The sequence below is a fragment of the Scomber scombrus genome, chromosome 10, assembly GCF_963691925.1.
Source record: "Scomber scombrus chromosome 10, fScoSco1.1, whole genome shotgun sequence".
NCBI lineage: Eukaryota > Metazoa > Chordata > Actinopteri > Scombriformes > Scombridae > Scomber > Scomber scombrus.
In genome coordinates, this window is record NC_084979.1 from 5,824,378 (window position 1) to 5,849,328 (window position 24,951).

The window sequence follows — 24,951 nt, forward strand, 5'->3', positions numbered from 1 at the left end:
CGGAGTCATCTGAAAATTGTATATTCCATGTTTATTGAAGATTAAATGAAATATTAGCCAACAGTAGCAAAAAAATGTGTTTACAAAATAAAAAAAAACGTTCTGATTGAATTCTGCTTGAGCTATATCAGTTGAATGAGCATCACCCAAGGAACACACTGTAGAAATATGTTTTTTATAGACCTCATGGTTCATGAGTAATTAGCCAAAATGTAAAATGCACAATAACTGACCACATGGTGGCGCTATTGGTCCCATGTTTTAATATGTTAAGTATTTCTAAATGGGACACCTGTCTATAAAGTATGCTTCAGCACTTTGCGAGGTAACTTTCAAACATTTCTCCCATAGACTTTCCGTTATAAATTCTAATACACTGTAAAAATAAAGGGTGACGATAATAGTGTGAGTGCTGAAAGCAGCTCTCACACAATAAATAGCTCCAGTCAATTTAAATGCCAGCGAGACAGCATACACAATACCTGAACCTTGCAACCAATGCAGCTAGATGGAGCGCAGTCATTAGTTTGTTTGAGAAAGGTCTTTAAGAGGTCAAAACAAAGTGACTGACTGGCTGTGAGAGAGAGTGCACAGTGAGGGACGGCATAGTTGCTGTTGCATGACCATGCCAGCGAAAGAAAAGAAAAAGATAAAAGAATATTACAGCAGGCAATTTGACTTGTCATAACGGGGAGAGCAGAGGTGTAGATAATAACTTTAACTTGGGTCCTTCTACAGTAGGTGTGTCAGCGAGCAAGCATGCAGCTAAATGGATTTGCAGCCAATATTAATTAATTATACCTGTGCTTTTCCTGCTATGACTTTATTCTTTTTTTAACCATAAAAAAGGCCATTTTAAAAAGAGGTATGTCTCCACTGTTCTACTACTTTTTCTGCTTCTATCATCAGTGAGCTACAGACTCCATATTTGGACCTCTTCTCTCTCAGTGGTCTGTAAATGTGGGAGTGTGAACACCTGTCACACACAGCTACACAACTGGTAATGCCATACCTATATATGCACGGGCCCTCTAGATGTCGGCATCCCAAACAAAACAATCTCAATGTGCTGATCTGGCCGGAGACAAGAGTTAAAAGTATCATTCGTATCACTTAAACCGCAAAGTGATTGCTAAACATTCATTCGGTCGGTGTGTGTATCAAGTGACGACTGTGTGGTTTTTCTTCTTCTTATGACTGGCAGGTGATAAAGTTTCTAATTTGTGAAATCTACCCAGCCTTGAAAGTATTAAGTGTGTGTTTGTGTGTGTGTGTGTGTGTGTGTTTGTGCGTGTGCATCCAACCGTTAAACGTCAGACAAGCAGGCTCAGCGTGTGCGTGTCTTAAATTAGCAGCAGCATCACAGCAAATGAATGCAGGCCACGTTTCAGTGTAGGGTGGACAGGGGTTGGAGGGTCAGATAGGCCAATCGGAAGGTCAGGGAGAGTGTGTGTGTGTGTGTGTGTGTGAAGTATATGAAAATGTGTTCATCTGTGTGAACTTGGCTTGAGTATGTCGCTGTCTTTTTAGTAGGTTAGTAAGAGTTGTGTAAAGCTGCTCCTCCAACACTAACAACATGAAGAACTTATAATAAATGTCAGGTTGTATCAGGAAGTATTATTATGGATTTTCAGAAGTAAAACTGGATCAGAAATGGTCATATAAGCATGTATATCGCTTGATATTTATCCCCTACTAACCCAGTGATCTAGATCCATGCAGGTGCTGTTTTCATGTCTGTCCACAACACACACAAACAAAAACACACACACACACACACACACACGCATGCTTCCTGCTCCTGAGGGAAGTGCCTTAATGGAGAACAGTAACAGCCAGCACAGGCCGTTCAGCTTCAGCCAAAATTACTTGGCAATAGCAGGATACAGGAGGATGGATTCCAAAAAACAAACAAACAAACATGCAAATACTAATGCTGTGCTGTACAACAGCCGAATGTGTAAAGTTGTCTTTGAGTCTTTGTATCAGAGATGTTGCTTTATTAAAATGTTACATTGCAGTCTCACTGTAGTTGAATTCACACAAGCACATTAAAAGCTTCACAAAGATCAGATTTGTTGCAGGGTTGTAATGTGGTGTGTATTGGCTCGTTGTCTATGCTGCTCTTATTGTTTGCTTTTAAGGCATTCAATCAGCTGATCCCCATTTAAGTCTCTAAAGCTTTCAAACTAAGCCTCCTTCTGCTTTCTGGAGTCTTCTGTGACAGTGTAAAGCTGTTGGCTGTTACATTATGGAACACCCTCTCTAATATGAACCCCATCTCAAACACCCTATTTATATTTTGGCTTTTGGACCTGCTGGACCACCTGCTATTTCTCAGTGTTCTATATCTGTGTTGCTTATTCTTACATGTCTGACTTTTAAAGGATAGGTGGACATTTTTAAGTCTATATATTAGACCTGTAGTGGGTTTTTTTTGGATACTTGGGGGCAGCGAACAAGTTTGACACATTATTTATTAACTTACCGTATATATATATATATTTGATATGGCAATATTGCTTGCAACAGTTGTCTATTCACACATCCAGCGGTTACGAAGCAACATTAGCATCATTTGGAGTTGATACATGTAAGTCCAATATTCACTCTCCTTTTAGCTCCATTTTGGGCTTTATCACCTCACCTCACTCTGTAGCTGTCTCTTTCACAATCTTCACTGGAAAGTTCCTGATTTAGTTTGTCTGTCTGCCATTGGCTGCTGGGCAGGTAACTTAGAGTTTATCACTGTTCTTTTGGGTAGTTTTTCTGTAGATGATATGGATAAGAGTGGCAAAACTGAGCCAAAACAGCAAACCTATGGGATGTAAAACCAAAACAGTGAGCTAAAAGACACTAAAATGATCCATGGAGCAGAGGAACTATGGCATAGCATGCTAATACCTAATTCACTGGGTTCATCACCAAAAGTGACTCACTTTTCACATTATCATTTGTCATTATTATTATTATATGTCTTATATTTGTTTTTTGTAAAGCATTCTGTCATTATTAATCTTGATAAAGGCGGTGCAAATATTGTATGGTTTTAAAATATGCATTATAAATTAAATCTTAGTTTAATTTATAGAAATAATGTTCAAAGATCCCCACCAGATGTGTTTTAAGGCATAAAAATACTCTGCTTTGAATAGTAATTTGTGTCTGACGTAATTAATTATATTCTTAAAGGGACATTTACTTCTCCTTCATTGAAATGTCAATAAATGAATGAATGTCTATGGCGAACCAAATATTTATCATAATCATTTAAAAGTTTAGTCACTGAGTTCAAGTTTCAATGTGTCTGCAGGTTTTTGTTCCAACTAATCAAGAGCACACGATTCAACCAATGAGTCAAGCCTGGTGTGCTCCTGCTGGGTTGGAATGAAAACCTGCAGCCACATGGTTCTTTATGGAATAGTTTGTACACCTCTGAAGTAGATACACACCTTACCAGATAGATTTTTTCCCCCTTCAGCAGAAAAAAACATCCTTCTCATGTCAAACTCTGCACATACATCACTCTGCACAATGAAGCTCGAACAGTCAAATAAGCAGTAAGCAAAACGTTCTAGTTTAAATCAGACAAAAATATACATGCTAAAATGGAAATCTGTTTGGCCTTACTAGTTTTAATGTGTATTTTCAAACACATTGACGTGCCCACAGTGTAAGTGCACCACTTCATTCATAGTGTGCTTCAGTCCAAATTGTTAAGGAGCCCTGATAAGAACCTGTTCCAGTTATTCATGTGAGGTTGAGAGGCAGTTAATATCTGAAAGGTGAAGGCCAACTGCTCTCACATTAAAGCGAGACACACACACACACGCATGCACGCACGCACGCACGCACACACACACACATACACACACACACAGCATGTTTCATCTCACCTAGTCTCACTCCTTTCAACCCCAATCTCAGTTTTCCTCTTTGCACCCTGCGCTTTATTATTACCCAGCAGCCCCTTTGGCTGGGTGGTAATCTTGTGCCATGTCAGAGAAGGAGTGTTAACAGCTCGGTGTTGGCAACAGAAAGCAGGGAATCAGAGTCCTCGGGATGTGGAAAGTTTTCTAAACATGGGTGACCACACACTCACGCACATCCAACAGAGAAGGTTGAAACTTGTAATGTAAATGTAGACAGATTACACAACATGTTTAACATAGAATGTGGCTTTCTTTTGAAACACTGAAGTCAAAGTTCCCAATTGCTAATGTGTAAAATATCACAGAGAAAAAAAGAAATCCTTCATCATTTGACATTGGTTCCCATGCCTTTATTGTGATACTTTATATCATGCTGGAGGACGGGGATCCCAATCTACAGCCAGGTTTAGAAATCTGTGATCCTTGTGGCCTGAAGGTCAAACTCCCTGTGAGACAGAGTGGGGAAAAAAATCAGCAGCTGTCACTCCCTCTCTTCTCTCAGTCTGTTTGGCCTCACGCGACACTCCTCTCATCTTATAGCTGCTTTGCTTTCATTGCTTTCCCACAGTAGACGACAAGGAAATCGAGGAACTGAGAGAGAGAGAGGGAGAGAGAGAGAGAGAGAGAGAAGGAGTGAAAGAGGAATATAAATCACACATGGACGCAGGTAAAGCCCTCGCAGTGAGCTGCAGTAGGAGGCTGCTGGGGATTTCCATGTTTAGACCCTGCTGACTACTGCTGCTGCTGCCGTTCCCAGCCTCCTGACAAATCCACCGGACCCCCCTCCCCCCCTCCCCTTCCCATATACCCCCACAACCTCTCAACCGCGCTTAACTGTTTTCAAGTGGTGCAACATTAAAGGTGCAGTTTCGCTTACTATTGCTACTATAACTGCCTCGCTCTTCACTTTTTTTATACCAGATTTTTGACCTCTACAAGCTGCTGATATCCACCTTTTTTTATACTTCAAGACACCTGCCTTTTGATTTGCCCCTGCTTGCTGCTGCTGTGTCTGCAGGCTGAAGCGCACCATGCAGAGGAGTCCCCACTCAGCTTCTACAGCTGCTCAACAGCATCACAGGTGAGTATAGAAACTTTTTATTCATGACATAGAACAAAACCCACATTGTTTATCTTTAAATACTGGAAAATATAGCTGCAGAGACACTGTGTTTAAATCCTGAACGCATATAAGTTCTGTTTTGTTTTTTTGAACCAGAAACCAGTATTACATTTCCTCGCATTCTTGCTTAATCTCATCAATATGTGGCTTGGCTCATGAACCTTTTTTCCCCTGGCCGCAGGATTGCAGTATGGAGCAGTTATGCTTAGCAGAGCAATGCACAAATAAAGCACACCAACATTATTTTAAGCATCACGGAGGTGACTTAAATGGTAGCTTAGAGTTTCAGATTGGCTATCACAGTGTCAAGCCTTCACAGGTGGTTATATTACAAATTATGCTGAAATTAATGCAGTTTTTTTTTAAAGCACTCTGTAGTACTGTACTCTACATCTAAGAATAACACAAATTCTAATGGATGTCATTATTTTCAGATATAATGGGATATAAACTCTTCCAGCCATCTTCTACGGTAGATATCCACAGCAGCTGGGATGCAGGGTTATCAGGTTGCGTGAACACACTTGCAAAAATGATTTACCGCTGAGTCAGAAATAGTGCAACTTCCGATGGTGCTCGCCCGCTCTAAGCCAGGCAGTGGGACAAGTTTCCATTGCAGGTTGAGTCTGTGAGAAACTACTAAAAGTAGTTCCAGTGTCCCGGCTGCCCCCGGCAACTCGACACTGACGCACACACACATGCACATATACAGAGGCAGGAGACTACATGCTGTTGTTGATGTCCCCCACAGAGTGATGCTTTCACTGATTCACATACATGTACATCTCTGGGTGTGTGTGTGTGTGTGTGTGTGTGTGTGTGTGTGTGTGTGTGTGTGTGTGTTTTACAGAAGTAAAGCTGGGTCATCTAATAGTTTCGAGTCCCTAGGATGCCACGAACAGCTGGATCAAAAGGACAGCCTGGCCTCTGAAGACCCCAGAGAATACTGTTACGGTACAGCGGAGTCTCTTAACTCACCCCATCATCTGCATATGTGCTCATTAACTGCTGCAACCGTTTCTAAACTTTTATAGTCAGCCTCTTCGTCCCCTCAGAGCAGCCCATACTCAGTGCACACCAAATGATTCTTTCACTAACCGTCCAGACCATCCTGTGGTAATATTGGTCAGGCTGCAACAGTGGCTGCTCATAGTGAATGGAGATGAAAATGTTTGTAGTAAAAGTCAAAATGTCTACAGCTTCTATGAGGTCATACTTACAGCCACAGTGGTGCTACCGTATGTGCTAAATGTTAACGGCATCATGCTAACATACTCATAAGATAAGATAAAATATTCCTTTTATTAGTCTTACAGTGGGGAAATTTACATTATTGCAGCAAAGTGGATAGCAAAAATAGAAGATCAATAAAAAGAATAAAGAACAATAAATGATAAATAAGTACAAATGCAATAAAAACAGTAGCAGTAAAATATAGTTTAAATAAAGTAACATTATGTACAAGAGTATTTTTTGTGTTGAATGATAATATAACTGAGTTTGATATTGTTATTGCACAGATTTTAAAGTGAAAAAAAGAAAAAACACATATATTGCACACATAATAAGATATGATATCATGCAGGTATAATGTGGACCATATTAGTTAAGGGTGCAATGTAATGTAGCAAATAACACAAAATACAGCTGATGGTGATGGGAATATCATTAGTGTCTGCATGCATACTGCCCTCATTAGACAACAACTTTTGGCAACAGATACAACTGCAAAACAGATGAATGAATGTTTCTGGCTTGTGACCTATGAATGCAAAGAGTTGCTTCTCTCGACCCTTGTGGCCATACTCTCTCCTTTCATCACCACTTTAACTTGCTGTATCTTCTTGGCAACTTGCCACCCTGACCTTAGTTGCTGTTCTCTCTTCCCTACATGCCAGCTGTGCAGCTCTCTGTACCTCTTAAGAGCAGATAAGCTGCTGGGTAGTGATACCACAGATACCTGACACAGCAATAAATCATACAGCAGCTTACATCATGTTCACTTTTAATAGAAGGTAGAGATTCAATGTCAAGATTTCTGACAACGTCCAGGAACTGGGTGTCATTGTGGCAGACAGAGAACTGATACAGGCTTATGAATCATCATTTTTCAGTGTCCTGCTGGCACATTTGAATGTATTACTCACTACAGACATGTTATAGCTTAGAGGAAGTTGTAATGCCAGAAATAGCATTAATGCCACATTTTAGTCCTCTTTCTGTAAGCTCTCTAAACACCAGATGAAGAATGTAAACTGCATAAGAAGGTTTTAAATTTCATTAATTTGTATGGCTAAAGGATCCAGAGAGCGACCCTGCAATTGATACTTAAATTAAAATGTCATTAATGAATCTTACTTGTTCCTCCTCAGGTGGGTACCACCCTGTTCAGATAGGTGACACATTCAACAGAAGATACAAGGTGGTTTCTAAGCTTGGCTGGGGCTATTTCTCTACTGTGTGGCTCTGTCTGGACCTCAGGTAGAATTAATTAGGGACTGTATGAAAATTATTAAAATGGGGACGGGGGGTGAATCTTACATTTCACTTTTCAAAAAGATGGAGCCTCTCAGGCATTATAAATATTTTCTGTGTGCCTCAATTTTGCACAGTATAAGCACACAACTGTAATATTAACAGTTCCTAATATTAAGGAAACAAGGAATAGATAAAATTGTGTATTTTTGTATGTGTTTCCCAAAACTGGCATAAAGGTCACATTTGCTATAGTGACTGTGATGGGAACAATATATAAATCCTGCAAGAAAAGCTTAAAATGTAAGTTTTGGATGAAGAACCTTCCCTTTAACTAACAAACATCAACAAAAATACACAATAACCACCATTTCCCCCATTTATGTACAGTCCCTTACAAAGTCTTTCCATTTGTTTAACACTGAGACATTGTGTTTTATGATGATAAATGTCTGTTAGTGATAACAAATCTTAGTTTTCATAGATTCAGAAGAGACTAAACTCCTCTGTACTCTATGTAGTATGTGCTGTTCTGATGTGGTGTCTAATATGAGGTCTGTGTTTGCAGGCTGGGTCAGCATGTTGCTGTGAAGGTGCTGAAAAGCGGACCAGGCTTCACCCATGCAGGACAGGATGAACTGGCTCTCCTACGATGTGTTAGTTACCCGTGACTTGCGTTTCCCCTTCAATGTCTTACTGTCAAATTTCCGTCATCTCTTTGGATTTTGCATATTCTCTTTTTGGTTTAGACTAGACTCACTCTTCCACCTCTTCTTCTCTCTTCCATCAGGCCAGCGGTCCTACGAGCCGTCACCCCTCCAGCCAAAGGATTGTTCGGCTGCTAGATGAGTTCAAGCTGGTCGGGGTCAATGGGATCCGTATCCTTTTTTACAGGCTGCCATTTCTAAGCCGTGCACTTTTAACCTGAAACCAAGCACTCAAGACTTTGGTTGGACAGTCAATATCAAAGTATGATAGTACATGAATTTCCAGGAGCTTTAACAGAACATTGTTTCCAGAGATGGAGAGACATATAATATGCAGATAGCATTATGTTGGCTCACTGTGTTGCATTGGATCATATATTTAACACTGCTGGCCAATATCTTGACCTTAATACCTGCTGGTTAGACATATGCCTGGTGCTGGAGCTGCTGGGGCCTGACCTGAGGGACTGGCAGCTATGTTTTGGAAATCCAGGACTGCCACAACCATGGGTCAAACAAATACTTACTCAGGTAGTAAACATGAGTTTGAGAGAGGAAAACTGTATTTTATTGAACATCTTTAGCTGCAGGAAATTAAGATCATGAAGATGTTGCTACATTTAACACAACTGGAACACTTTGGTACTCTTTAGATGCTGATTGTTTCCATATTCAGAGTCATATTTTAAAAGGCTGACAAAGGGTAGCTACAAACTTCAAACAAAGCCAGACTAACTGTTTTTCACTGCTTGTGGTCTTTATGTTAAGTTAATCACCTGCTGGCGCTAGATTTAGCAGAAGGGTAAGAAAGTGGTATTGATCTTCCTACTAACTCTTGGCAAGAAAGTAAATAAGCAAATAAATATGTTACAAAATTTTTAACTATAATTTTAATGGACAGTAAGCAATTGATTTTTTTAATGTCATAAAAACATTATGGAATTTTACACAAATGAAAACCAAAAGTAGCTGGTAGAACATTATCTTTTTTGCATTGAAATATTAGTATTAGGCCCTGGTACCCTCATTTCTTTGAGTTACCAATTTTCATAGATAAAGTCAGAGGTCAGAGGAGAAACATCATCATAACTGTTTTGTGTTTTCTGTAGGTTCTGCAGGGTCTCGACTACCTTCACACTCACTGTAAAATCATCCACACAGACATCAAGCCAGAGAACATCCTGCTGTGTTTGGAGGAGCAGTGCCACAAAGTACCAGCAGGGGGCAGCAACTTTCCCTCTGTCTCTGTACTAACTGGGAAGGAGGCCAAGTCCACAGGCACAGTTGTTTTTTTTTATTGCTACAGATGCTGAAGATTGTTTAAGAGTGAAGTCTCAGAGCTGTACAGTTTACAGCTGAGCTGTATCCATACAGGATTCAACTAATGTGTGTACAAAGCAGATATACTTCTGTGCCAAATCTAGGCTTTCAATGTTCAAACCCTGCTCTGTGCCACATAATTTGAGGATATTAGACCTATATTGAATTTTCAGTATACTTTGTATATTTTTGATATTGCTTGAAACTGATTGTGTCATTAAATGCAGCACAGTCAATAATCAGCTCATGTTATACCATCAAAAGGCAAGAAAGAAATAAGAATAAAGCATCTATTTATAATCATTCTATATGTAATTAAACACATTATATCATTTCAGAGATGGACTAAATAACTGTCCAGTATCTCAGTTTTTAATAAAACATAATTTCTAGCAAACTCATGTACATGAATATACTGTACACAACACAATTTACATGTAATGTTTGGATAGTGTTGATTTTATTGTTTTTCTCTGTTACAATTAGATGTTCTAATATGTTATTTATTATTGTTTCTTTCAGAAAAGAAACAGGTGAACCCCTACAGTTTAAAGGAAATTAGAGTGAAGATCGCTGACCTGGGCAGCTCCTGCTGGGTGGTCAGTAGTTGTTCTGTGCTTTACATACAGCCATTATTTGAGCTTTCATTTTTACATATTACATTAGCCTATAGTGCTGACATTTGTAAAATCTTGCATATTTAGAACAACAAGAGGGGTTATACAAGGCTTTTGGTCTCATATGATCTTAAAGCCTTTGAAAACTTGTTCCATTCAATGTATTCTGATTGGTGCATGCAAGTATGTGACATCACCTTTTTCCAACTGGGCCCCACTCACTCCAAAACTAACATCTAACAACTAGAATTTCATTGTGCTGATGTTGGACCATTGCCCATAGTAATAAACTAATTGAGATTCTCCATCAGCTTATTACTACAGGGTATTTGAAGGTGATGTCAAGCATCTCTGTGGACCAATCAGCGAAATACTTTAATTTGAAACCCTGCTTTCAGGAGATCAAAAAAAGGCAATCAATTTAGACAATATCACTTGATTCCAATGCAGCTTAATTTTTTAGCAGCCATATTAAAGGAGCAGTAGGTAGGATTTAGTGGCATCTAGTGGTGATGTTGCAGGTTGCAACCAATTGAATACCGATCCCCTCCTCCTCCCCTTCCAAGTGTGCACATACACTAATTAAAATATTATGAATATTATATTCCATTTCTGCTAAGTCTGTTCCACTAGATGCCACCAAACTCTACACACTGCACCTTTAATGAATTGATTTGCATTTTCAAGATGAAGCCATAAGCACATAACAGACCTGAATGAAACCTTTCTGTCTGTTTTGTCTTCTCTCTCTCTCTCCTTTTGACCAGTACAAACATTTCTGTGAGGAGATCCAGACCCGTCAGTATCGCTCACTAGAGGTTTTACTGGGTTCTGAGTACGGCCCGCCTGCTGACATCTGGAGTGTCGCCTGTATGGTGAGGGACAAACCACACTGAGACACTGAGTGAAATATTAAAATCCAAAACTTTTTTTATGCTGCCCCTGTTTCATTAAATGGAAATATTACTGATTACTTCTAAATCATTTTATAAGACTGAGTTTTTGTCAGCTCTGTTAAAGGGCTGCCTGAGGCCTTTGAGTCCCTACTAGATCTCTAAAATCTGACATCAGGGTAATATTAGAATTGGCAATGAAATACAAATGTAGCTGTCTACCACAAAGAAAAAATTAACAACCAAGCTGGGATTCAGACCAAAATCAGCCCTGCGTTAAAGTCCAGTTGGAGTGATAGATTAATGCATTTAATGTGGCTGATCATATGCCAAAACTACTGTGGCAAAATCCCACAGTAGTTTTTAATGCTCACATCCGTCACAGCGTTAACGTCACAGAATAAGCCACCAGGAATGTGTGCTTGCATGTATCTGGTTGGTCAACCTTGGCACCTTGCAGTTAGATGCCACGTTGCATTGCATCAAAAGTGGAGCCGGTTAAACTTTTTGATGTTTGAATGCAGCCAATGAGTCTACAGCCATGCTAGCTTCTCTGTGAGACTACTTAGACACAGCTGTGCAGTGCTCTAAATGCTGATGTTGATCATTGATGAATGCTGGTGGGAATGTCAGTTTTGCAGGTTTTAGTCAGAAACAAAGTACTGGAAAAATGTAAATGCTGACTTGATGATTGGTGCCAGATGAAAATTTAAAGCATCACCAAAGTTATTACAGTTCCTAAGAGGGGCATGCATGTCCAAAGTAAATTTCCATCACAGTTCATCCAATCATTGTTGAAGAATTGTCAATCTCTTAGTGCCTCTACAGAAAAATAATCACTAAAGCAGTAGGTTTCATCCTCTGGAGACCATGGCTGGCTGTAATGTCATGGCAATCCATCTAGTAGATGTTAAGATCAACAAAGGATATAGCAGTTAGTGCCACAATTAAAAAAACAATCAGTTGAGTCAGTGCTCATTGTGGTAGGGTTGCTCTTCTCTATAAACTCACTTGGCCACACATCTCACCCTGTAATTTTCTCCTGCTTTCACTCAGGCCTTTGAGTTGGTCACTGGAGACTCGCTGTTTGAACCTAAAGCCGCCGGGTCCTTGTCCCTGGAGGAAGGTACTGTTCAGTACAGTGTGCTGACACTGATAGGGGCGTGACAAGTACTTACACAGGATTAAATGAGATTACACTGTAGCTGCATTGAGCCCCCTATTGTAATTGTTGGTGTACTTTATGCTAATATATACCATAAATGTGTGTGTCTGTTGCCTTCCTTCTCAGACCACATAGCCCAGATCATGGAGCTGCTTGGTAAAATCCCACCAGCTGTTGCCTTGTCTGGCAAATACTCCGCAGACTACTTCACTCAAAGAGGTAAGAGGTTGATTTCGTACTTTGTTAGCTAGTGCAATTACATTTAATTTAGAAACTCAGTCACAAAATGACCAAATGCTGCACCAATGGCAATTCTTACCTTGAAGCCCATGATGTGATACTTTTTTTTTATCACTTAATAATTAACTATTTTGTAAATGTATGAGTTAATTTCTACTCATGATCTCCCTTGTGTAATATGTCATCATCCAGGTGATCTGCGACGTGTCAGAACACTGAGGTTCTGGAGTCTCTACGACGTCCTGGTGGAGAAATACCACTTCCTGTTAGAGGAGGCCTCTGGATTCTCAGACTTCCTTCTACGCATGTTGGATTATCATCCAGAGAGGAGGGCCACCGCTGCACAGTGCCTCTGCCACCCTTGGCTGACATCCTGAAAACTTCCTGAAGGCCCCACAGGCCTCATCCCCATCTGCAGTCCTAACAGACAGATGCTTTCAGCAACTGGACATGGCCAATTTCTGAATGTGCCAGCAACAAAATCTGTGTGATGCTTAAAATCCACAGGGAATCTTTGAAATGTTATACTGAAAGAATCCAAAAGAGGTATTTAGACAATAGTTTGTGTATCTTACTCACTCTGATTTGTAAGATTTTGTGGAATGTGGTGTTCAACATCAGAGAACATGTGTTTTTCTCTCCAACTGTTGCCCCATTATGCACTTTATGCTGCAAAGGTGTTTCCTCACCTATAGATCTTAGGTTAGCAAGGTTGCAAGACTGCCCGATCTTTGAGCCTTATTCGTACTGTAGCAGCTCTTTTGAGGAGAATATGATTGTGTATTGTCTATTAGACTAACGGGCACTAACACTGCTAGCCAGTGTGAAGTTGTCGATGTGATGCTAACTCTGAGTGCAGCTATTATACAGCAAGATTGAATGTGCCATGATATGAGAGAAAACAAAATGTATACATGTAATGAACTTCAACACCTAATTATTTTCTCTTATCTTAGGTTTTATACCATGTAATCAACAGTTAAAAAAAATAAAACAGATTAATTATAATGCAAAAGTAAGTTTTTACATTTTTGATTTAGAGATACAGGCAGCAAAGGTCCCCAGCTGAAATAAAATAGACATTGTTGTTAAATGTTATGCATGTTACCACTAGGCCACTAAACACAGCATTTCCTATATTCTATTTACTTTTTTAAGGCTGTATTCAAGTTAAATCTCTAGATTAGAGGCGGCTCCCGTAGGGTGGCTATTATACTGTATAATCAACATAGGGAACATTCTCACACTTTATTTCAAATATTTGTACAATGGATTAACTGACTGTGTGTAATGTGAAAGTGGCATCCCACAGAGTATTATCACTCAAGTCTGCAGTTTCTCTCAGCTGTGCTCAGGCCTATAAACCCTGCTGTCATGAACCATATTTCAGCAGAAAGCAGCTGTTTCAGTGAAAAACCCACTGTACTACCCTACCTGCCCAATACCAAACATCAGAAAAACAACTAACTGGTGAACAAAGAGAAGCATGTCGAAGCTAAAGCTCCAGATGTTTTAGTTGTAATTTGACTTTCAGGTCATGCTGCTTTGCATTTGCTTGGCATGTGAATTGCCAAATTTTTGCTAACGTGTTACTTTTCAGAAGGTTCTACTGCCCCCAAGTGGGCAAAAAATGAATTCATCAATTTAAAAAGCTTCCATGCACACAAAATAGGGACAATCTTGATATTTGAATTTAGTCTGTTGGCATTGCAAATTTTCTGTTTTTGTTTTGGTTAGTTTCATGGCTAAACTTCATTAAAGAAAGATATATTTATATAATCGTATTGTTATTGGTGTTTTACCCTTATATACATCATAAATCAGAATTCAGACTATGGATGACATCAGCTTTTTTATTACAAATACATACATTTTCATTCATACACCACGCAACACTGTATTTGAAATATTCTGTACATTGTTCTCAAATATAACTTGCAAAGCTTTTAGGATCAGATAAAATGATCCACATCAGATTAAACTCATGTTGATGACGATGTACACTACTGTTTAGAAAGATGAGTCATGCTACACAGTACTTTACCAAACTTTGAATTGTAAAAAAAAAAAAAAAAGTAATAATAAAAACACCACTTAGAAAATATTTCAGCATAAAACACCAAGTGTGACAGACAGGTTCAATATACAAATTATGACAATTTGACCTTTTCACAAAGATAATACCTCTCTTTCACTGTCCTTGTTTCTACTAAGACAACACGCATCAAAAATGATTTGACTTGTCCTCATTATTATTTATCACAATAGTATCATCAAGGGTATTCTGTCCAGAACCCATATTTGACAACTGTGTACACAGTATGTACTACCATAAATAGATTATACACTGTCTACATATTTACTGTGAAACTGTTTTATAATAACGTTTTGTCTCTCAGTTTTTCATCCTATCCAGCTGTAGGCTCGGCACTCCACCAGTGGGCTTTCTTTATAAACAACCATATATCCACATTCTGTCTTGATGCGGCGACACTTCCTTGGCCATGAGGTGGGCTTCATTGGCCTGAAAGAAAGGAAGATGGGAAAGGAGAGAAGAAGACAAGAGAAATAGTGAGACTATGAGAACCAGCCACAATAACACAATGCCCATACACTTTATATAATTGAAATCAATTAATATGACTTGAAATAAATGATGTACTCACGCAAAGCAGTAGAAACCGAACTCATGACAAGAGCACATGTCACAGCCTCTCCAGAAAGTCTCTCCTGGTTTGTAGTACTTGTCTTTATATGAACAGATACCTGTGAAAGAAATGAGAACCACAATGATATATCTATCTCTTTTGTGTCCAGATGTTTGTTTTCCTTTCCTTTCCAGTTTAACCTACACAGTCTTACCTACTTTGAGCCCTCTGGGTGAATATGTACATATTTTACAGGCTACAAAACATTTCAGAGGCTTTAAATGTCTGTCCTTATGGCAGAACCTGTAATGCCCTGCTTCAAGAGGTCAGCATATCAATGCCTAAATCTAGCGTCAACGAGGAGTTCTCCTATTCCTGCAGCCTACAGGAGCTATGCTTATGGGGTACTTCTGTCACCTTGAGAGGGGGATCAATAGGAACACACTGATCTGCTGTGAAGAGCCTCACAGGGCACAATGCAAGGTCAGGGTATAGAGGACAGAGTCCGTGGTCAGCCGGTACCAAGTGTTGATTTATGATCCCCAGCCAGAAATGTAGTGTTCCCGGCCTTGGCTTGTGCGTACAAATGTGATGCACATGATTTTGAATGATAAATCTACAGAGAAACAAGAATAGTCCTTACCTTTTATGTGGTATGCGGAGGCTTCTGTGCATCCGTTGCTCAACAGAAGGATGAAGGACAGGCATAAAGAGAACTCCAGCGATAGGGAGCATCCATGAACGTTAGTTATTGGATGTAACATTGTAAAAAAAAAAAGAAAAAATTAAATTAAATTGAAAAATAAGTTACTATTTGGTACTGTCAAATCTTCTTTTCCCAGTTATCAGTTATCTTATCCCCTAAACATTAATTCTGATCCTCTATCAAGAGGTTTGGTTTAGTCTTATGTGACTGTTCCTTGAAGTCCAATAAAGTCCTTGTGATGGCCTGGTAGATGCTGGCTAATATTTATACTCACATCTCTACTGGGCAGAGAGAGAGAGAGAGAGAGAGAGAGAGAGAGAGAGAGAGAGAGAGAGAGAGAGAGAGAGAGAGAGAGAAAGTATGTCCACATGTTTAATTCCCTGGTTTCCTCCCAAAAACGTTTGTTTCAGAGCGAGGTGTGTTTGGAGTTTGGCTGTGTACCCATGCATCCCTAAATATTACCCTTGGCCCTTGCTGGCTGTGTAAGGCTGCGTGGGTGAAACAATGGTTCTCTAACAGGACAGTTGATTGATTCAGTGGTGGCCTCTGTCAGCTTTCTGTTCATTTAAAAAAAAAAAAAAAAAAAAAAAAGTATGTCTTTCTCTATTGTTTCTTTTTGTCTGCCTCTTTACTATCTAGCACCGTCATTTCATTTCTTTCTCTTTACCATACACATTCCCCCCTTCCCCCTCCCTCTATCAACCCACCACCTCCTGATGTGCACAGATGCTGACTATTAAAGCTAAATCTATTTTTATGACTGCTGACATTGTCAAAATACAACTCTTTGTGCTGACAACGTCCCTTGTGTGAGGGAAATTGGTTCGAGCCAAATGATCACAAAACTGCATTCTGTCACAACAGAATTTTATGAAACACACTGAAAACTTTTAAATCTATTTTTTCTTTCATACCAAGCAACTTAACCTTTGGAGGTACAACGATTTTGCAGCAGACTGTCAGTACTTTTTCCCACTGGAAAGCCAGCGACATCTGATATTCAGAAGGGAAATGACGAGAGTGTCACGGTTTGATATTTTGTGTTATTATCTGTTTACATATGCTGCAGTACACATAGCATGACCACAATATTAATATGAATGCTGCACTGCTGAGAACGTTTGTCCCATATTTTTAGCTTTATATACATTATACATCTAGTCTGACATCTGGGAAAATGCCTCAAATATTTAGGGCAAAGTCAGAAAATTCCCAGGTGTGAATGAAGCGTGTGTCGATAGTGTAATGTCAAAAATGAAACACTGTAGAAGAAAACTGTTGGGTCTTGGTGTGTGTGTCTCTGTCACACACACACACACACACACACACACACACACACACACACACACACACACACACACACACACACACACACACACACACACACACACACACACACACACACACACACACACACACACACACTCAGCTGGTTTAGCTGGATGTGTGACTAACCACAAGACAGTTTGTGGTTTCTCTCTTCCTTCCTTTCGCACAGCCTCCAGCCAGTAACGGCTTGACACGCTGCGCTCTGACAAAAGAAAAAACAAACTGGACATCAAGGGACTGGAAGGAACTTGTGGTGGCTGAGGGGCTCCAGCTAGGAAACCGCTGCCTTTGCCTCATCTCCACAAACCATGTAGTCACACAGGAACACTTTCAGGGTGTTCGGTGGCTCAGCGGTCTGCAGTGTCGCCACGCAGCAAGAAGCTCCTGAGTTTGACCCAGTTTTCTCCTGTGCAGATCAGGTGAAATGTATAGAAAACTTGCCTGTAGGTATAAATGTAGCTTATAGTGCAGCTCACAACCAATGCCAACATTCAGGGCTAATACAAGGAGTACTGTGCCCTATGTAGTGAGGCAGAGAGTAAGGGTGTGGTGATTGGGGGAGCAGTGAGTCTGACTTTCATGTAGAAGAAGAGAGTTTTCTTCCCATCACAAACCAGCCTTTTTATTAACTGTAACCACCATATTTTCCGAACCTTAACTAAGAGTTCTAACACCTAACCCTTACCATACCTTAACCACAATTTATTTGCCATAACCACAATCCTTCCCTAGCAATTATTTTAAGAATATTTCCAATGGACAGAATCACAGTTTTTGCAGAATTGTTCAACGTCAACATTCTTGCCTTCCAAAAGTGGTTGGTGCAGATGGCCCTGTACAGGGTAGGTACATTAAATGAGTGGAACTTGGTGGATGTAACATTTTGGTCCTTTTTCGCAAGCAACAAAGTACTGTATCTGCGTTTTATACTAAGACATTTTTACAAGCAGTGTTTTCATGAGTAAATAAGCATCAAGGACCTTAGCCCCAACTGAAGGACATCCCATATACTTTATCGGAGAGGTTAGGGAAGTTGCTGTTCGCTGCAGTTTTGTGGAGGTCATTTGAAAGTATATTTGCCAACCCAGTTACTTAGTCCTCATCCTTGAAACCCTCTCTGTTACATTGTTATCACAATGTCCCTTGTTTGATTCCACTCAGCAGGTCATCCATTAATGGCTGCATTGGTAGTTCGATCTCCAGCTCCTCCTGTCCACATGAAGAAAGGTCCTTGAGCAAGACACTAAAGGCCAAGTTCTTTCCGATGGCTGGGCCAGCACCTTACATGGTAACTCGCTGCCATCAGTGTGTATTAGGTAAGTTGTAAAGTGCTTTGGATAAAACGTGCTCTATAAATGCAATGCATTCATCATTTACAACTATAAAACCAAAACATACAGATTCTGTTAAAGAATAACAATTTTTTTTAAGTTGCTACTTTTTAAGTTATTCACTGAAGTTGCAGTGCGCTTACTTGAGCAAGATCAAATTCATGCTTTATCAGCATCATTGTCATACAGTATGTATCAGTTTCACAAGAAGGAAGGCCTGGAGGATGAGTACTAAGTAGTTGGTTTGGCAAATGTTTAGTTAACTTCCCCACCTGAGATAGGGAACAGCGCTTGAGTCTCTTGCAGTGGATGAGTCAAGACTACTGGCTGAGTTAAATTTTATGAGTCATTGGCTGGAATTAGGATTGGAGTGTAGCTTTTATGAAATGTCTGAAGTAAAGTGTGAATGAGGACATGGCAATGTAACGTTTTGGTTTATGACATAAAATTAAATTTAACAAAGCTTGGAAAGGTCTATCAATTGTTATCTGTTTTATATAGAACACAATATTGTTGATGTGTTCTCCTATCTTCATGAATTCAGATTATTGAATAAATGAATTTCACACCACACAGCTCATATCATACTTGTTCAAACATGGGAGGCCTACAAATGTCTCATGCCTCAGGACACATTATATATGCATAATACACTCATGATGTAACTGCTGGATTTGCAACAGACTTTACTTCTCGTTGTGATATCTGAATGATTTGGGAAATAAATCCTTTGTTCATCATATTTGAGAAGTAAATTTGCCTGATAAGCCCCCAGATCACATGACAACTAAGATACTCATAATGTATTTCACCTAATAGACATCTTTCATCCACATCCTGGAGGAACTGTAGGAGTTAAAAGTTAAATATCTTGATAAATGGCCAACTTTCACACAGTGTGGTGGTTCAAAGTCAACAGATACCCCGTGAGAGAGGCTGACTGTGGTAGGCTGGCTGTAAACAAGTGAAATAGGTTGTGCCTCTGGACTGTAAGAGTGTGGTAGGTCAAGTAGGTCTCTGCTTTGGAGGGCAGCAGAAAAGGACCACACAGACACACACACACACACACACACACACACACACACACACACACACACACACACACACACACACACACACACACACACACACACACACACACACACACACACACACACACACACACACACACACACAATCAAGACATACCTGCTACTGTAGATCAACACCTACTTTTGCAAATGTCATGGTCTACTTGTCTTTGCACCAGTTCCTCTGAGATAACTAACCAGGTAGAGCTTAACGACATATTTCTTAAAGATGTCATAATGTTTTCAGCAACATAAATTATGATATCATTGCACAAAGAACTTTAACTGCTCCATTTTGAAATGATGTATCAATCGAACAATAATAAGAGAGGTTTTAGAGAAGCTATGGCAGTTGTTTAATGTTCCGGTTGAATCAACATGACATTTTTATTCGATACTAACTCAATCCACTCTTGCTTACACTTAATGTCAAGTTAAAATGAAAATGAAATGGCAACCTGATGAAAAAATAAGTCTGTGATTGTATAATTTGGCTTTTGTGAAGGATTCAGATGATCCTCTCTCAAAGCAACATGACCCAATACTGTACCCTGTCATTTGCAAAGTTTAGTGGGAAGCCCTGCCTATGAAGTATTCTATTTGGTTAAATGTATTTCTAACAATAAAATTAAGGACAAAAAAAAAGAGAGAGATTATGTTATAGAGTCTGTTATTTCTTCGTGGTGTTTGGAGTCTTACTCATAGAGTTTATTTTAACTGGCCATGGTCCGCCACTTTGGTCCACACTGGAATATCACAAGTACTGAATGGCTTTCTAGCCTATTGTACAGATATTAATATAGCTCCACCAGGAAGTTGATACAATACAAATATTTTAGAAATTACTGAATGTTTGCCATGAAATTTGGTGGTGACATTCATGTCCACTTCATAATAATTGTAAGAACTTTTTGATCATCAACTCAAACTTTTCAGTTGTTCAATACTTTGGTTTATGAAGAAAACTAAATGCATTCCAACCCAGTCTCACAACTCTTTCTGAAATAGTCACAAAATGTAATCTATACATGGAGATTACTTTCAAACTAATGTATTTTATTTGGAGGTATAGTTCATGCATGCACCACGTTGTGACTGACACCATCTATGATGTCTACAAAAGCTACAAATTTCCTTTTTTTGGAGGTGGTGGATTGGGTAGATGGTTAGATAGATAGGTGGCAAAAAATGGACTTTACTGCAGGAGACTGCTGCTCACCTCCTGTTTCCAACCACAAGTTGGGACTTTTTTTTTTCATGGTGTTTATAATGTCATCATGACGAAGGTTGCCTAACCTTAAGGAAGTAATGTTGGTAACTTCTCATCATCATTTTAACCCAACACATGACCTTTACCTAACCCTAACCAACTCTACTCAAGTGTTTTTCGATTTACGATTACGATTTTCAAGTCCCGACTGAAAAAACAACAACCATGTAGCTGTGTAGGCACGAAAGATATTGACTATTTCACAAAGTGCCATGAGAATCCGTTGTGCATTCTCAATAGCTTAACATGTACTTTGAGGTTAGTGGTAATTAGCAAATGTTAGCATGCTAACACACTAAACTAAAACAGACAGAATTATAATGAACATCAGCATGTTAACATTGTCACTGTGAACATGTTAGCATGATGATGTTAGCATTAGGTCATAACAGTGCTATGCCTAAGTACTGCCTCACTGAGCTGTAGAGTCTTATTCCTGTTTTTTGTATGCTGAACAAATTACTCGTGGATTTTTGGTTATTTTAGTTGCAAAGCCAGAAAATACGGTAATAAAGGCTAGATGAAGATATATATCACAATTTAGACTTTTTTTTTTTTTTTTTTTTTTTTTACTGTATTGTGCAAAACAGTGGGCCTAGTAGTGGTAAAATTATTAATACAAAAGGGACTCAACCCTTGACATTTTAAGTTTATGCACTATATTTTTGTTAACAACTATTCTTTTTTAATGATTTATTATTATAATTAAAGAATAAGACTAATAATGAAGAATAATGTATTTTCATTATTATTGTTAATGATGTATTTTATTAGATGTGTGTACATTTTCCCTGTGTAAAAACTTAAAGCATATTAAAAAGTAAAATGATTGATGTAATGTAACATGGTGGCCCAATCAGCCATAAATGATGGTACCTTTGGGTCCCTGGTGACGAATCGACTGAAATTTAAAGCCTGAATGGCAGTGAAACCATTTAGGGTTTCTAAAAGTATAACTTTGTACAGCGGTGGAGCCAGCCTGGTGGTACTTAAAGTCTCATCCTGCTTTGCACTTCCACATGGATAAAACATAGAATTGAATAAATAACTGCTGGTTAACCAGTGTGGTAGCTGCTAACAGCAGACCACACAGAGGATGAAGCCACTGATGAATTACAGGTACTTACTGCAAAAAAGATTCCCAAGTCACAGGCGGTCTCAGGCGATGCCACCCTCTTAGTGCGCATCTGTGTGCAGAGGCCCTGTGTGATATTTTTGGTTGTGTGACTCACCCTCAACGAAACAGCAGAACTGGATGCTCTGGCTTGGCTGTTAATTACATAAATAGTCCTGTCTCAAACACAACTTTGTGAAATGATGGATACAAGCATCAGGATGTTTATTGGTAGACAATGTGGATATACAGTATATGGTACTGTATGAACCTCTATGTATCAGAACAGTGTTTTGTAATGTCATGATGAACTCTTTCAGTGATACTGAAAAAAAACTGAGATGTTTTTTTGAATGTAAAATATCTTTATTCGACCTTCTCAAAATGTGTTTCAATAACAGAAATTTGTCATCATGGTGAGTTGGAATACTATTCACAAATAGGAATGAATTAGACATTTTTAATTTTTAAATCAAAATCAGTATGTCATCATAATCCATGAAAAGCAACAAGCCTCTTTCAGACTCTGTCCACTTGTCCACTATCAAGCAACTTTATAAATAGACTTTTATACATTTTTGGGTGTTGAGATTTCAACAAGCAGTCATCCATTAGTGAGTCAAAATTGAATCTGAAATGTTAAATCTGATGTGACAGAACAACAATCATCATACATCATACCAAAAAATACATAGAAAGTAAACCGTAACAGAAAGGAAAAATTCTGTAGCAACACATAAAACAAAGATCTCATCAGAAGTACTTGACAAATATCAGTATATCATTCTTTTGTTACAAAACAAAAATGTATTATTTCTTTTCTTTTTTTCCCCATGTCAACACATAATAATTGATGGTATTTTGGCAATATCTGCATTTCAGGAGTTAACAGAAAGTCAACTATTATAACATAAGTCACTGGACATTATTCATCTTTGCCCTGACCCCGTTCCAACCAAAACATTATGTCTTTATACATGATATTGCATGATAAAAACGATGATGAAATCATTGACAACTCAATGACATTTACATAGTCAACAAACACGCGTTTGCTGCTAGAGATTGGAAATGACTTTCATCGATTCTGTGTCCTTTTTTTTAAATAAGTGTTTGATTCTTCATGTCTGATTCTGCAATTCAGTATTGAGGTTAATTCAGCTTAGTCCAATCACAAACTGAAAATAAGAAAATCAAAATCACTTTTTTTGTAGTTCAAAGTATCAAAATGTTTCCCCAAATCAAGTTAAATAATTTGGGGGGGAAAATATTCTTGAGTAATCATTGTAAATTGTTAGCTTTAATTGTTTGACTTGAAACTGAATTGACCTCAAACCTGCAGTAAAAGCCATCTAGCTTCAGAGCTCAGTCTGAGTATGTAGTCTTTAGTACAAAAAACTACAGTATCACTACTTGTTTTGCTGGTTCTGCACCACATCTGAATTAAATCAAGAGTTCTTAGAGGCACCTGGAGTGGTACAAATATGTGCTCATCAGGGTTAAGGTATTGTCAGTTCCTTGTTAAGGTATTTTTCAGTTCATCGTCAAGTCCTCAGGAACAGGGTGCTTGCAAAGGAGATCAGACCAATCATCACACAGGTCATGAAACGTGAAAGCCTGACGTGACTACTCAGGCCTCTGGGCTTTTCTTAGTTATTTTCATTGAAGACCCTTTGTAGAAGTGTTGTAAAACATGTCCTGGGCCCACGAAAGTATTTCCCAAATGAGAGTTGCACGCTATAGGAGATGTCTAAATCACAATATATACTGTACCAGACATTACTGCCCGCTTTATGCAAACTTTAGATATAAAAAATCACCATGCTATCTCAGCATGGGCACTATTTTCTCAAATGATCATGTACATATCAAAAGCAAAAACATATTTCTTGCAATACCAAATGGATGAGGTCTGTAGATACTGTTTCAATTATTTCTTTTGTATTCTAATACTTGCGCAGTTACTTCAAGGTTAAAGAAACGTTTCTTGAATTAAGGCCCAGCACTCATACCCTAAGATGGTAGATGAGATAGATGTAGGCCAAGGGCACATTTTTAAACAAGGTCTGCGAAGTGCCTGCATGGACAGCATCATTAGATTCAGCATAAGGGCTGTTTTCATATTGTCTTAAAGTCCCAGCTTGGAAAACCAGAATAGAGATATTCAATCGAGATGTGTCACTAACAATGGATTCATCCACACACGAGAGCATTGACTAAAAATGTCGCGTGTCACCTCGGGTTTCTAGACTCGCTTGTGTTTGTAGATTATTTCCATAATGAGCCTTTAATACAGTACTTTGTACACAGCTTCCTGAGAGTTAGCTAGCTACCATTCTATAAAACACACTGCACATCTAGCTATCTGCTCATTATATGTAATGTATATAATGAAAAGGATGCACCGATAAACCATACAAATAACCTACTGAGCCAAAATCTGTCAGAAATTTTAATTTTAATATTTGACTTGTCCACAGTAAATATGTTAAAGGTGCATCCCTGACAAAATATAACATGGTTAAAAATAATAAAGTGTAATGTTTCCTTGTGATGTTTCCTGTTAGATAAACTGCTGTGTCTGCAGATGTCAGAGGCTGTAGCTGTCTCACAGGGTGCAGATCACCTTGTGTGGTTGAACCGCTCTGTAAAATGGATTCAATTACTTCTCAGGGTTTACAGTATGAGCATGTCTTCCATCCCGAATGGGCAAAGCATGCCCATTTCTCATATGAAAACAATTAACGGTGTGCTGTTATTACACAATTAATTTAATTCCCGCGGTGACTCGTCCCCGGTTTAGCGCGTTAGGGGGTTCAGTTACAGTGTGTCAGCCTGAAGTGCTGCTCTGAGAGGGATAAGGACCCCATGGTGCTGGGGATCAAAGCAGCTGACTCCATCTTACAGGGCTACTGCAGCTAGTCACATGTTATAATCACACTTTAGAGCTATGTCACCGATATCACCATGATCAGTCACAGGCCTCGTACTGGCAGCGCCAATAACCCGAG

The 24,951-nt window shown here is 39.0% G+C and overlaps 1 protein-coding gene across 1 annotated transcript; it reads left to right on the top strand.

Moving 5' to 3' along the window:
• Window positions 1-4,302: 4,302 nt before the first annotated feature.
• On the top strand, window positions 4,303-12,849 carry si:ch211-220i18.4 (SRSF protein kinase 3). Its single transcript, XM_062426595.1, has 13 exons — window positions 4,303-4,380; window positions 4,951-5,013; window positions 5,937-6,009; window positions 7,428-7,536; window positions 8,099-8,186; window positions 8,321-8,408; window positions 8,662-8,768; window positions 9,347-9,515; window positions 10,080-10,156; window positions 10,942-11,049; window positions 12,124-12,193; window positions 12,359-12,451; window positions 12,665-12,849. Exons 1-13 carry the CDS (start codon window positions 4,303-4,305, stop codon window positions 12,847-12,849), a joined length of 1,308 nt encoding a protein of 435 aa, XP_062282579.1.
• Window positions 12,850-24,951: the final 12,102 nt, after the last annotated feature.

Coding starts and splice junctions, on each gene's coding strand:
- si:ch211-220i18.4 (XM_062426595.1), top strand. CDS start 4,303: ATGCTGGAGGACGGGGATCCCAATCTACAGCCAGGTTTAGAAATCTGT. Junction 8,187..8,320: donor AACTGGCTCTCCTACGATGT/GTTAGTTACCCG, acceptor CTCTTCCATCAG/GCCAGCGGTCCTACGAGCCG. Junction 12,194..12,358: donor GTCCTTGTCCCTGGAGGAAG/GTACTGTTCAGT, acceptor CTTCCTTCTCAG/ACCACATAGCCCAGATCATG.